Here is an 11,838-nt window from a genome sequence, read left to right as displayed (position 1 = left end):
ACATCTAATTGTGTCCTACAAAATCAAAAAACATGGACTTCAAGAAGGTACTAAAATTTCAATTATTTAATTGAGTGGTCAAATTATATCATATTGAAGTGATTTTTTGTAGAGATGATAATTGAATGAATATCTACAAAATAGAAGGGTTTGGATTAGTGAAATATAATCCGGAGTAAGCCTTACAAGAGTGTCTCTTAAATAAGATTATTTGAAAGATCCCTCAATGAAAGCTGTATATATATATATATATTCTACACCGTCGATTTTTTGGTAAAAATCTTGTTCGATAGAGAGAAAGTTTGATACCTATTTGATAGGTGTTTTTATTTAAATAAAAAATAAAAAATTAGGCATGATTTTGTAATACAATATTCGTTCAGGTTAAGAATGGTAAATCAACCTTCATTTTTCTTTCTGATATCAACTGGCATCCGTTGACAATAAATAAAAATATATTTAGTTTTCAAGGTGTAATAAGTGAAAAGTCTTTGTTGAAGCAATGTCTTCAGGGGAGAGAGAGAGAGAGAGAGATCCAAACGAATCCAGACCGTCCACCAAGGCATGGATAGGTAGCCGTGCATGTGGCAAGAGCAAGAGAGCCCCACTTTAGGTGGATATTTTACGTACGAGCTTGTGAGAGAGAAGAGCCACAAATTAAAGCCAGAAAGAGAGTTTTTGGACACCCAACGCTTATATAAGCCCCCCCATCACCATGCACACCCAACGCAACACCCTTACCTCATAATCTTCCTTCATTCTCGCATTTTCTTCAAAATATCCAAAATACCCCTCAACATGGCTAACGAGGAGCAGCAACCCCGCGGCCTCTTCAACCAGGACAGAGACGAAGACAAATCCTCATCCTTCTCTCAGTCTGGTTATGGAGATCAAGGCCGCACTGGTGGTTACGGCGACAGCACTGGCTATGGCGACTCCACTGGTTACTCTTCTCAAGGACGTGCCGGTGGTGGTGGCGGCGGCTATGGCGACAACACGGATTACTCCGGTGAAGGACGTCGTACTGGCGGAGGAGGCTACGGCGGCAGCACTGATTACTCTGGTGGTGAAGAGCGTCGTGCTAGCGGCGGTGGCTACGGCGACAGTTACTCTGGTGAAGGACGTCGTACCGGCGGCGGCGGCTATGGAGACAGCACTGATTACTCTGGTGAAGGACGTCGTACCGGTGGGGGCGGCGGTGGTTACGGAGACAGTTACTCTAGCGAAGGACGTACTGGAGATGTCGGTGGCGGAGACAGTTACTCGGAAGAAGGACACGGCGGCCGTGGCGAGACCACTGCTTACTCTTCTGATGAGCCCTACGGCGGACGGTACAGCGAGACATCTGAAACCTATGGGTCTAGTGACTCTGGAGACTACAAGAAGCAGGAGAAGCACCACAAACATCTCGAGGAACTTGGGGAGCTAGGTTCTGCTGCTGCTGGCACTTATGCATTGGTAGATTAATGTTTCAACCCTATTTTTCTGATTTAATTTATTATTTTAATTAGGCATACTAATTGTGGATTTATGATCATTCTCAAAGGCATATTAGTGCATGATTTGTGATCAATCATCTAAATTATGATGGATAAGTATACATCACCTATTTTATGATAATCAATCATCTAAATAATATGTATACACTTGTTATATCTAAAAAATTCTCGTATACCCGTTCACTTAAATATAACATAACCGAAGAAGTGGGAGATTAATCCAGATCTTATTGACAAATTATATAATTGCCAATCTTACTTTGCGTTAAGTATAATGATTATGTAGTTATAAGGCCAAATCTTGTTTTAGTTACAACTTAAAACGGACCAAATCAAACTCCAGGACCATCGTAATTTCCATTTCTTTTTTTTTCTAACACTAATGAAAATATAAAATGAGAAACTTTGGCCCGAATCGAACTATAGGATATATCACATATATAATTTTGAAAGATAATGTTGAGCTTAGATATATAAAAGGAGAAACTTTGACCCTAAAGTTGTTTCTTTTTTTGGGCAGTATGAGAAGCACGAGGCAAAGAAAGACCCAGAGCATGCTCGCAGGCACAGGATAGAGGAGGAGATTGGGGCAACAGGGGCAGTTGGTTCGGGTGGGTATGCCTTCCACGAGCATCATGAGGAGAAAGAGTCAGAGAGAGAAGAGGAAGAGTCTCATGGAAAGAAGCAACACCACCTCTTCTAAATAATCTCAATTAATCAATATCGATCTTTATTGATTACCTATTTAAGTGGTTTATTTGTATGCATCCCTTTAATTATTTGTGTGATGTTTAATTATGATGAATGCTCAGTATTTTGTTTCTGAGAATTGATGCATGTTGAGTGTATAAGTAAGACTCTTTGTTTAAAGGGTACTGTATATATCCTGTTTTCTTTTAGCATGTCATGTATTTAATTGTTAATCGTTTACTCGGTGTAACTTTTATATAATTTTTTAGTGGTATTAATTTTTTTTCTTTTATACAAGCAATATTGAGCGAGCGGGAAATCAAACCTAGGACCTATGCAAGGGTAATTACTTTTAACTACTTAAGTTATAAACCGCTTGTGTATAAATCTTAGTCAGACTTAATTAACAACTCAATATATGGATAAGAATATAGAGTTGAGAAAATATGCAGACGAAAATCATATTGTTGATTTTTTGTTGAATACCCTTTACCTTGTTGTAACTAAGTGAAAAATATGGTGCTTTGCATATAGAATTCGATAGAAACTGATTATTCTAATCATTCAGTCTTAAATAGTAATACATTCATAAAGGTGAGACCAATTAAGCCATTAAAACACTGCGAATGATTCACGCTAAAACATAATTAAGATCATGAACAAAATAGACCCTACTAGTTAAGTAACTAACATGGCTAGAGACCTCATGTGCGTTACATTTATTGATTGAATATCTCAAATTCTTCAAGGGACTAACTTCTCTGAACCAGGAACAACTTTCACATTAGTAGGATCATGACTTGATGGTGGTGATGGTGGATTTGACGGCGGGGATTTAACATGATCGGCTTCATCGCAATAACCCTTGAGTACATCAGTCTCTTCCACGGTAAACCCTAGCGTGCCAAGTAAGGCAGGCCAACACTGATGCTCAATGGTCCTAATGGCTTCACAGCAACTGTGACCCAAGTAAGTCTCACCATTAAGAAAAAACATGACAACCTCACTAGAACATGACTGGAGCTGAAACAAAGAGTCCCAGCAGTTGGCAGATTCTTCATCCAAATTCAACCTGGCTACGAGGTTCGAGTTTGACCAAATTATGTTAGGATTCAAAGGGCGAGCACTTGTGGCTAAGAATGGCATAGTCAAGGCTAGAAGAGCTGTAAGAAGGAAGAGCTTGAAAGTTGTGTAAGCTGCCATTTTGATTTTGTGGATGAGTAAGGGATTGATTCGAATGAAGGGTTTTATATAGATGGTAAGGTGATTGTGTTATAAAATGGAAGGAAAAAAAAAAAAAACCGTTACGTGCATTGGGTGGTGAAGAGGCTGCCGAGACTAACTCATAATGACAATAATCATGTGATACTTAACGGCAGGAGAAGTTGATGCATATAACAAAATTTGTGGGAATTAAAATAACCAAAAGTAATTCCCAACCACAGACGAATTAATGGATAATTTATGGTCTTTGTGATGGTTGGTTTGCTTGCTAGTGTTGGTTTTGTTTGCTGATGGTCAAAAGGATTGACCATTCGTTTGCTTACCGAAAGTTGGTTAGTGTATTCACTATTCGTGCTCATTCCAAAAGATTGATTGAGATCCATAATTGGATGATTAAATTCATGTTTGCTTTACATTTTAATTTCAAATTTGTTCTCAAATTGACAAAGGTGATTTCAACCTATTGTAATGTAAGGTAAGTGAGGGGGTTTGAACTCGGGTACAAGGGGCAAGCACACTACATTGACCAACTCGCCTTTACCACATTTGCAATTTTAATTTTCTATTAGATTTTTAGTTCTTGGACTCCAAACTATGCTTCAATTCTCATTGGAATTCGCTTAGAGCTAGACAAATTAATAATTTTGTGATTTGTTGATTAGCTAGATACTGGAGTTGGCTTCATTTTGGGCTTCATTTGGTTCCATTCGGCCTTCGGTTGATGGCTCTTGGATGTTTGTTCGGCTCTGTTTGTTTGAACATATCTATAGCTTACAATACATCTTAATTTTTAGAACATATGTCTCATTGTAGTTCCAAAATGTCTCAAAATAAAAATCGAAAGAAAATAATAGCTCCAAAATCATTGCCTCTCAAATGATTTCCCTAGTGTGAAAATGTTGTCATCAAGACAGACCACTGTGTGAATATTAATATGAAGACTACATTCTCTGCTTTTGTGGAACTGTGAGTACATTTTGACAAGTAGCAAGTTACAGTGTGTCCTGTTTATTTGCATCATAAATCTTGCATATACATACATATGCAATGGAAAAAAAAAGTAGCAAGATAAATTGTTCTCCTCTCCTACAAAATGATAAGTAGAATCAGCAAAAGCAGCAACTCACATTGAAACGCAGCAGCTGTGATGCCTCTTGCTTTGAAATTGAGGAATCATAGGTCAGTCCCAATCACTTCGATCTTTTTTCTTTCTGGGCCGAGCTTCGTCAACAACATCATTTAATTCATCTTGGTCTGCATCTTCGGAAAGAGCATGGGTATTGCAGAAGAGAGATTTTTGGTGAGAGCTACCACTTCCACTAGGACTAGCCTCCTCGTCATCGTGGCGTTGTTGACCTTGTGCATCAACTGATTTGGTAGGACAAGTAGTAGTGCTCTTGATGATGGATTTGTTCATCATGATCTGGTTGAGTTGTTCCACATCTTGCTCGTGCACCAAATGAAACCCACACTTCTTCACACTCGCGCAAGACTTTAAGCTTATCGACACTCCGCCTTGAAAATAATGATGAGACTGAACATCAAACAAAAGCTTTTTCTTTTTCCGACCGCATATCTTCTGAAATTGTTTACGAGATACATAAATTACCCAAAGGTGATCTGACACAAAATCACCTATTTTAAAATCTTTTGAAAATAATGTATGTCCCCTTAATCCAAGTGGGCAACACTTAATTTGAAAATAATGAAATTCAGGAATATCAGCCTGAACTTCAAACACAGCACATAAAGCAATTCCGATCCACGTGGTACATGAATCCAGAGGTAGCTTCACAGTTAGGGAATCTCCCAAACTTTGATTACTGAACCACTCTGGAATTTTCCTTCCAGGAGTTACAATTTCGAAGAGGATTGGGAAACGAGGGGCACGGATTGCATGTAGGCCCTGTACCATATACATAGATATATATGAGGTTAGTAAGTTGTAATTATTATTATAGCAAACAACAAAAGAGAGATAGACAGAGAGAGAGAACCTTACGCTGAAGCTGAAACTCCAACCAAGCAAGCGGAATCTGCAGGTATCGCTGTAGCATTTTCAGTATTATACTATCGCTGCCTTCATTGTCAACCAATACAAAGCAATTGGTACAATTAAAACTAACACGAAAACGTATTTCGTAGTTGTTGAAGCCCTTGAAGAAAGAGCTTAGGAAAAATATTTTTTCGTCTATATCCACTAATGAGCAATTTGACGCAAGATGTGGTAACATTTTTAAGGAAGTGCAACCGGCTATGTCTATATCCACTAATGAGATAAGCTTAGAAAGATCTGGCAATTGTTGAAGCCTTTGGCACCCATTCACCCAAAATACCTTAAGCTTAGAAAGACATCCAATGCTTGCAGGAAGGGTAACAAAATTGTTTCCACTAAGCTTTAATACTTCTAAATAGGACAAGCAGCCAATATCACTGGGAAGACCCCCTTCCCAAAGTCCACGATTACTCAGATTCAAATTCTTCAAAGAGAATAAACCATCAAGCGAAGCCAACACAAAACCATTTCTGTTTTGAAATAAACTGGGTGATCCACTTCTACCCAAATCTAGCATGCCTAGTTTTTTCAAACCAACAACAGAGCGTGGCAGCTGTCTTATAGAAGTTCCATACAATTGAAGCAATGTAAGAGACTCCATCTCCCCCATGTTCTCTGGGAGCTTGTCAATTTCTGAGCATCCATCCACATTCAGTTCTTTAAGAGACTTCAAATTACAAATTTCACTCGGAAGACCCGCGAGATTTTTGCAATCATCTAGAAACAGAAAAGTAAGGTGAACCAGACATCCTATTGATGAAGGTAATTTCCCAATGGACGTCTTTTCTAGCCTAAGAAAGAACAAATTTTTCATTTGCCCTGAAAATTCTGGAATCTTTTTCAATTTTGAGCAAAAGCAAAGCCACAACCTTTTAAGACATTTGAGATCTGCAATTGACGGGTGAATCTCAACCAAATTCTTACAACTTTCAAAATACAACACCTCAAGATTCGGAATGCCACTGAAATCTGGGGTTGTGGTCAAGTTTTTAGAGTGAGAAAGGTCCATTGCTTTCAAGTTGGGCAAGTCCTGTACAATTCATAACAATTGTAGAATAGATAATTAGCTCAGATTTTTTTTTATATTTATAACTAATTTCTAGAATGGCATATGGTCCCTACTCTTACCTTTCTTCCATCCCAAAGCCGAACAAGTTTGCTGTGACTCATCTTAAGTGCAATAAGGAAATTCGGTTGAAAACCTGATGGGAGAAATTTTGAAGGATAATGACTCCATCTGATACTTCTCAAGGAATTAGGAAGAATTATGGGGCTTGAAGAAAAGATCACATTGTCGAATTCAAGAACTTTCAGGTTACACATCTTAGAGAAGGCTTCACAATTCCAATCTGCCATTTCAAGTCTCATCATGTGTAAGGCAATGCCTTTAATTTTGTTTGTTGCCTGTAATTAAGAATAGTAAAGGAAAAGTTAATTGCACATTTAAGTCTAATCATGTGTTAAAAGAGAAATCATATATCTTCCAATACTATCTTTATATAACTTCTTAACATGTTGTTTATGAATACATCAAAGATATCAGTAATTAAGTCTAATACTGTGTTAAAGACAAATCATAAATATTCCAAAACTTAGTATCTTTTATATAACTATGGTACCGTATTGTTTATGAATACATGGGAGATATCATCATGATTGCACAATCGACTTCGTCTACCAGGCTCTTCAGGACACTCTCGACGAACAATTTCCAATGCCATTTCTTGTATCAAATCATGCATCTCAACATTCCTATTTGATATAGTTAAGAGCGATTTCTGAACGAGAGCATTTATCCCAATAAGACCACATAGGCCACAACTATCTAGTATTTCAATTAATTCTCCCCTGCCCTTCCACTTACGAAAAAATGCAACATCAAGAAATATCTCCTTATTCATCTCATCCAGTCCATCATAACTTATTTTGAGCAAATCAATAATTTCTGACTTAGGAATTTTCCGCAGCTTTTCCAATTCACTTTTCCATTCATCTTGATCTCTCTTATACACTAAGCATCCCAAAAGTTTAAGAGCTAGTGGAAGGCCTCTGGCATAATTTACAAAACCCTTGGACAATTCCAAGAAACCTTCCTCAGGCTTATTTTTTTTAAAGGCATTCCGACTAAAGAGCTCAAGAGCATCATCATGACCTAACGCCTCTACCTTATATGATATATGTATATCATGTTTAACTAGCAACCGTTTATCTCTAGTTGTAATAATGATTAAACTCCCCTTACCAAACCAATCCTTTTCACCAGCCAACTTTTCAAGTTGGCTTGATTCACTCACATCATCAAGAATGAGAAGAACCTTTTTATTATACAAGCAATTCTTAATGACAGAGGTTCCCCACTGTTCATCCCAAACTTGAGCAATTCGATCCTTTAAGATTGGGGAAAGAAGTTGTCTTTGTAGATCAACAAGACAACCACGTTGAGAAACCTCTCTAACATTAGCAAGAAAGCTGCTAGATTCAAAATGGGTAGAAATGCTATCATATACTAGCTTAGCAATGGTTGTTTTGCCAATTCCGCCCATCCCCCATATCCCCATAAAGCGAACATCATCCGTAGGATGAGCTAAAAGCAAATCTATGTGCTCACGTATAAACTTCATTCCCACCAACTCTCTGGAATCTAACAATTTGAATCTGCGATGTACTTTCATCCACACCCATTCAACAATATTTTCAATAAGCTTTCTTTCACACCTACAAGGAGGAAAAGTAAAAGGATCATGAAGTCTAAAATATAAGCCATGGGTTTTGTTAAGACATATAGAGAAGTTGTTCATTCATTCATGCTTACTCATTCTTTGAATCTATCCCAGATAAATTGGCTACTTCTGTTAAAGCATCTCTCCAGCGCTTCACCTTATCGATGTCTTCCCTAAACCTTTTCTCATGCTCAGCGAAGGCGTCCGCAAAACTGCCGCTTTGTTTTCTCACATCGGAGGGATCCACATGATAAAACACTGGCAGAATTGTGCCCTTGGATTTCATGCATTGGAGAATCTTTGTAAGCTCATCCAAGCACCAGGAAGAAGATGCATAATTTGGCGAGAGAACAACGATTGCAACCGTTGATTCTTCGATTGCTTTGATGAGCTCTGAAGAAATAGGTGTCCCTATTTCAAGCTGACGATCATCCTTGAATGTTTTAATGCCCCTGAGCTGCAATTCGTGGTATAAATGGGATACAAAGCTATTTCGAGTGTCCTCACCCCTGAAACTCAAAAACACATCGTGGTTCGGTTGAGGAGCAGACTGACGAGCTGAAGGAAGAAAGGCAGAATCTCTTTGGGTGCTCATCAATGCCATTTGGCAATCTGCTGCTGCTGTAAACACTCGATGAAAATAAGGCTTTCGCTAATTAAATCTTTAAAAATCCAAACACTCAACTAATAAATAGAAGATGATGATAAATGGCTTGCAAAAGGAAAAGGATTAAAATTTAGTAATCCAGAGGAAAAATAAGGACGACGTTAGGAAGCAGATTTGGGTAAATGATAAATAGCTTGCAATGGTCGTCTTGTCATGATGTTATGAACGTTTAAAACAAAACAGATACGCTTTAGTTAATGTTACCTGAACAAAACGGATATGGAAATGTAGACGAAGCAAGCCAACAAGTTCAGCTTAGTGTTACCTCAACACCGAAAAAATTACAAAGCCAGAGAATTTGTAAGACCAGCAAGCCTGCCAGAAACTCACAAAATATACAACTTCTCAAGATCAGCCAAGAAACCAACAAGAAAAAACAAAGCTAGCAGCCTCAGAAAAGAGAGAGACTTGGAAACCGTGTAGTGAGGAGCACACGGTTTCTCTTTTCACCAATGAGGGAGGAAGAAGCCCATAAAAGAAAGCTTCATGATTCTTTTGCTTTTCAATGGGTGCTTTCGTTTGATTGGAATGTGGTGAGATTTAATTCAAGGAAATATGCAGGTAATTACTTGATATTTCCCTACGATAATAACGAAATTTGGTTAAGGGGTAAAGGATTTTCCTTTTACATGTTTTTTCATACTTCTACAACTCATCAATGAAAAAAAATAACTAGTTAATTCTGAAAATTAATCTGGAATTTTTTTGCATACAAGCGCAACACAAAAGTTTATATGTAATTAGAGCAATTTAAGCAAACAATAGACTCAAAATGGCTTTGCTTTGCAAGCACATCGGTATTTTAGTTGAAGTTTATGCACACTAGTGTTTTTATTGAAAACTGTATTCAATCCATCGTGGCATCCCTTTCTGAAACAATGCGCAAATGTGTCACCTACTTGACATATTATGATATTAACCATGTGTTACAAAAGATATTACCGCAGAGAGACAAAAATACCACATCTATAAAACAACTGTGTTGGCATTGAAAAGCCTCATCACCACAGCAGTGAACTATAAACTGCATATGCTTTAGCTTATTAATTAATGTTACCTGAACAAAGCAGATATGGTAATGTAGACGAAGCAAGCCAACCAAAACCCACAAAAAATACTTCTCAAGATCAGCCAAGAAATTAACAAGAACAAGCAGAGCTAACAGCTTCGGAAAAGAGGAGATATAAGTAGTGGCCAGCAGAGAGAGAGAGAGAGAGAGAGAGAGAGGGAGAAAAGGTTGAAACCGTGTAGTTACACTAAGCACACGCTTTCTCAATGGAGGGCATCAATTCATTTCAGACAAGTTCTGCTCAGAGACCAATTATAAGGGCCCCCCACATCAGGCCATTTATTTAAATGGTCGGTTTCTTGGTAAAACTGTGGTGAGATTTAATTCAAGGACATATCAAGGCAATTGCCTGGTCTTTTCCTCACGATACATATGGAGTAAAAGAGAACAATTGATCAAATTATGGATTTTTCTTTCTATACAACGTTTACTTATGATCCGTCTAGAAATCATCAATAAGGAGAAGAAAAATAAATTTTGTTTACGATGAGAAAAGAAACGAAAAATGTAATTAGAAAAAATTTAAAAGTTTTAAAGCAATTTTTCTGAGAGACATCCATTGTTGCATCCCTTAATACGAAAATGTATCACAAATTCTACGACCATGTCTTGTGTTACACGCATATATCAAAGTTCCAGTCTCTTAAGATTTCCATTTTAATTTGTATGGCTGGTGTTTCAAAGTTCCAGTCTTTTCGCTTTTTCTTTTTTATGAAATAGGGAGGAAGAACCCCATTAAATTCTGCTCAGAGACCAATGGGAGTCCAAGTCTTCTTTGGGCAATGAGTAATTTCATTTGCTTTTCAATGATAGATCATAGAGGAAGGAGGGCATCATTTCATTTCGGACAAGTTCTGCTCAGAGACCAATTATAGGGGCCCCCTACGTCAGGCCATTTATTTGAATGGTCGGTTTCCTGTTAAAACCGTGGTGAGATTTAATTGAAGGACATGTGCAGACAAAAGAATACTGATCTCAATCTTTTTTCTTTTTTTTATCTTTTGGTCGAAAGACTTCTCTCGATCACTGTTAGAAGATTCTTGCTTCTAATTTCACTTTTGCATATCAGCTTTACCGTGTAATTTCCCGCTCAATTTCTCAGAAAAAAGCGTAGAAATGGGTCTGATGGTGTTGTTGACGACGACCTCGAGGAAATGGGTTTGAGGCGTGAAGAGGTAAGACTATCTCCAACCATGTTTAAAGCTCAAATTTTCACTCTCTAAAATACAACTATTTATGTATTTTCAGACTCAAAATTTTTTCCTCCAACCTTGTAGACTCATAATTTGAGTCTGCAACTTTATTAAATTATTTAAGAATGATTAACCCCTAAATTTTGTTTCTTGTTAATTTTTCTTGACATTATTTTTGTTTCACTCGTGATTTAATTTTCTAAACATTTTAACCTAAAAAAATAAAATTCCAAAACATAATTGAATTTCACTTAAAAATAAAAATAAGTACAATACCATACGTATGCCCGGAATAATTCGAACTCTTCATTGAATTATGTAAGTGTGTTTAAATTATCTAAGCATTTTTAAATAAACAACAATCATTAAATTTTGCCGTTGAGATTGCTTAAAATTAATCATGATTATTGATTACAAATATAGTTGTTGGAATATTTAAAATAAAACAAAACAAAACAAAACAAAACAAAAAAAAACAATATCAGATTTTTGGAAGTAAAAAAACATTATGTAGCATGGGCTTGATCAGAAACAAAATAATAAAAAGCGATTTTACAAAATTATCAGTCCAGCAAAAAGGACTGGAATTCCACCAAGATTTGAGATTTCTCAAATTTCACCCCCAAAATACATGGGTTGGAGATGGTATTTGGAGACTAAACTCAAAATTTGAGTTTCCCCCCCAAGGGTCGGAGATGGTCTAAGAGGGAGTTGGTTTGA

At 37.2% G+C, this 11,838-nt stretch overlaps 2 protein-coding genes and 1 pseudogene across 4 annotated transcripts; 1 reads left to right on the top strand and 2 right to left on the bottom strand.

Moving 5' to 3' along the window:
- Positions 1 to 681: 681 nt before the first annotated feature.
- On the top strand, positions 682 to 2,429 carry LOC103343950 (uncharacterized). The gene is made up of 2 exons (XM_016797208.2): positions 682 to 1,458; positions 2,020 to 2,429. The coding sequence occupies exons 1-2, from the start codon at positions 799 to 801 to the stop codon at positions 2,200 to 2,202; spliced, it is 843 nt and encodes a 280-aa protein (XP_016652694.2). The 5' UTR covers positions 682 to 798; the 3' UTR covers positions 2,203 to 2,429.
- Positions 2,430 to 2,571: 142 nt separating this feature from the next.
- On the bottom strand, positions 2,572 to 3,511 carry LOC103343682 (egg cell-secreted protein 1.3 pseudogene; annotated as a pseudogene).
- A 745-nt stretch (positions 3,512 to 4,256) lies between these two features.
- On the bottom strand, positions 4,257 to 10,549 carry LOC103343858 (TMV resistance protein N-like). Of its 3 annotated transcripts, XM_089055241.1 has the most exons (6): positions 9,914 to 10,549; positions 8,282 to 8,401; positions 7,089 to 8,184; positions 6,598 to 6,873; positions 5,411 to 6,499; positions 4,257 to 5,319 (listed from the first exon to the last, which is right to left on the bottom strand). In XM_089055241.1, the coding sequence occupies exons 3-6, from the start codon at positions 8,139 to 8,141 to the stop codon at positions 4,594 to 4,596; spliced, it is 3,144 nt and encodes a 1,047-aa protein (XP_088911367.1). In that variant the 5' UTR covers positions 8,142 to 8,184; positions 8,282 to 8,401; positions 9,914 to 10,549; the 3' UTR covers positions 4,257 to 4,593. The 3 variants fall into 3 exon arrangements, with proteins under 3 accessions (XP_088911367.1, XP_088911366.1, XP_088911368.1); XM_089055240.1 differs by lacking the exon at positions 9,914 to 10,549 and having other exon boundaries at positions 8,282 to 9,171; XM_089055242.1 differs by lacking the exon at positions 9,914 to 10,549 and having other exon boundaries at positions 5,092 to 5,319; positions 5,416 to 6,499; positions 8,282 to 9,171.
- Positions 10,550 to 11,838: the final 1,289 nt, after the last annotated feature.

The sequence above is a fragment of the Prunus mume genome, linkage group LG6 (genome assembly GCF_029339155.1).
Source record: "Prunus mume cultivar Tortuosa linkage group LG6, ASM2933915v1, whole genome shotgun sequence".
Classification (NCBI taxonomy): Eukaryota; Viridiplantae; Streptophyta; class Magnoliopsida; order Rosales; family Rosaceae; genus Prunus; species Prunus mume.
The sequence above is the reverse complement of the archived record's forward strand: the minus strand, read 5'-3'. Positions and strand labels throughout refer to the sequence as shown.

Excerpts from the sequence above, each read along its gene's own strand:
- LOC103343950 (XM_016797208.2), top strand. The coding sequence starts at position 799 with ATGGCTAACGAGGAGCAGCAACCCCGCGGCCTCTTCAACCAGGACAGA. Across the intron at positions 1,459-2,019 it reads CTGCTGGCACTTATGCATTG|TATGAGAAGCACGAGGCAAA; the intron begins GTAGATTAATGT and ends TTTTTTGGGCAG.
- LOC103343858 (XM_089055240.1), bottom strand. The coding sequence starts at position 8,793 with ATGGCATTGATGAGCACCCAAAGAGATTCTGCCTTTCTTCCTTCAGCT. Across the intron at positions 8,185-8,281 it reads GGGATAGATTCAAAGAATGA|GTGTGAAAGAAAGCTTATTG; the intron begins GTAAGCATGAAT and ends TCCTCCTTGTAG. Across the intron at positions 5,320-5,410 it reads AGTTTCAGCTTCAGCGTAAG|GGCCTACATGCAATCCGTGC; the intron begins GTTCTCTCTCTC and ends TATATGGTACAG.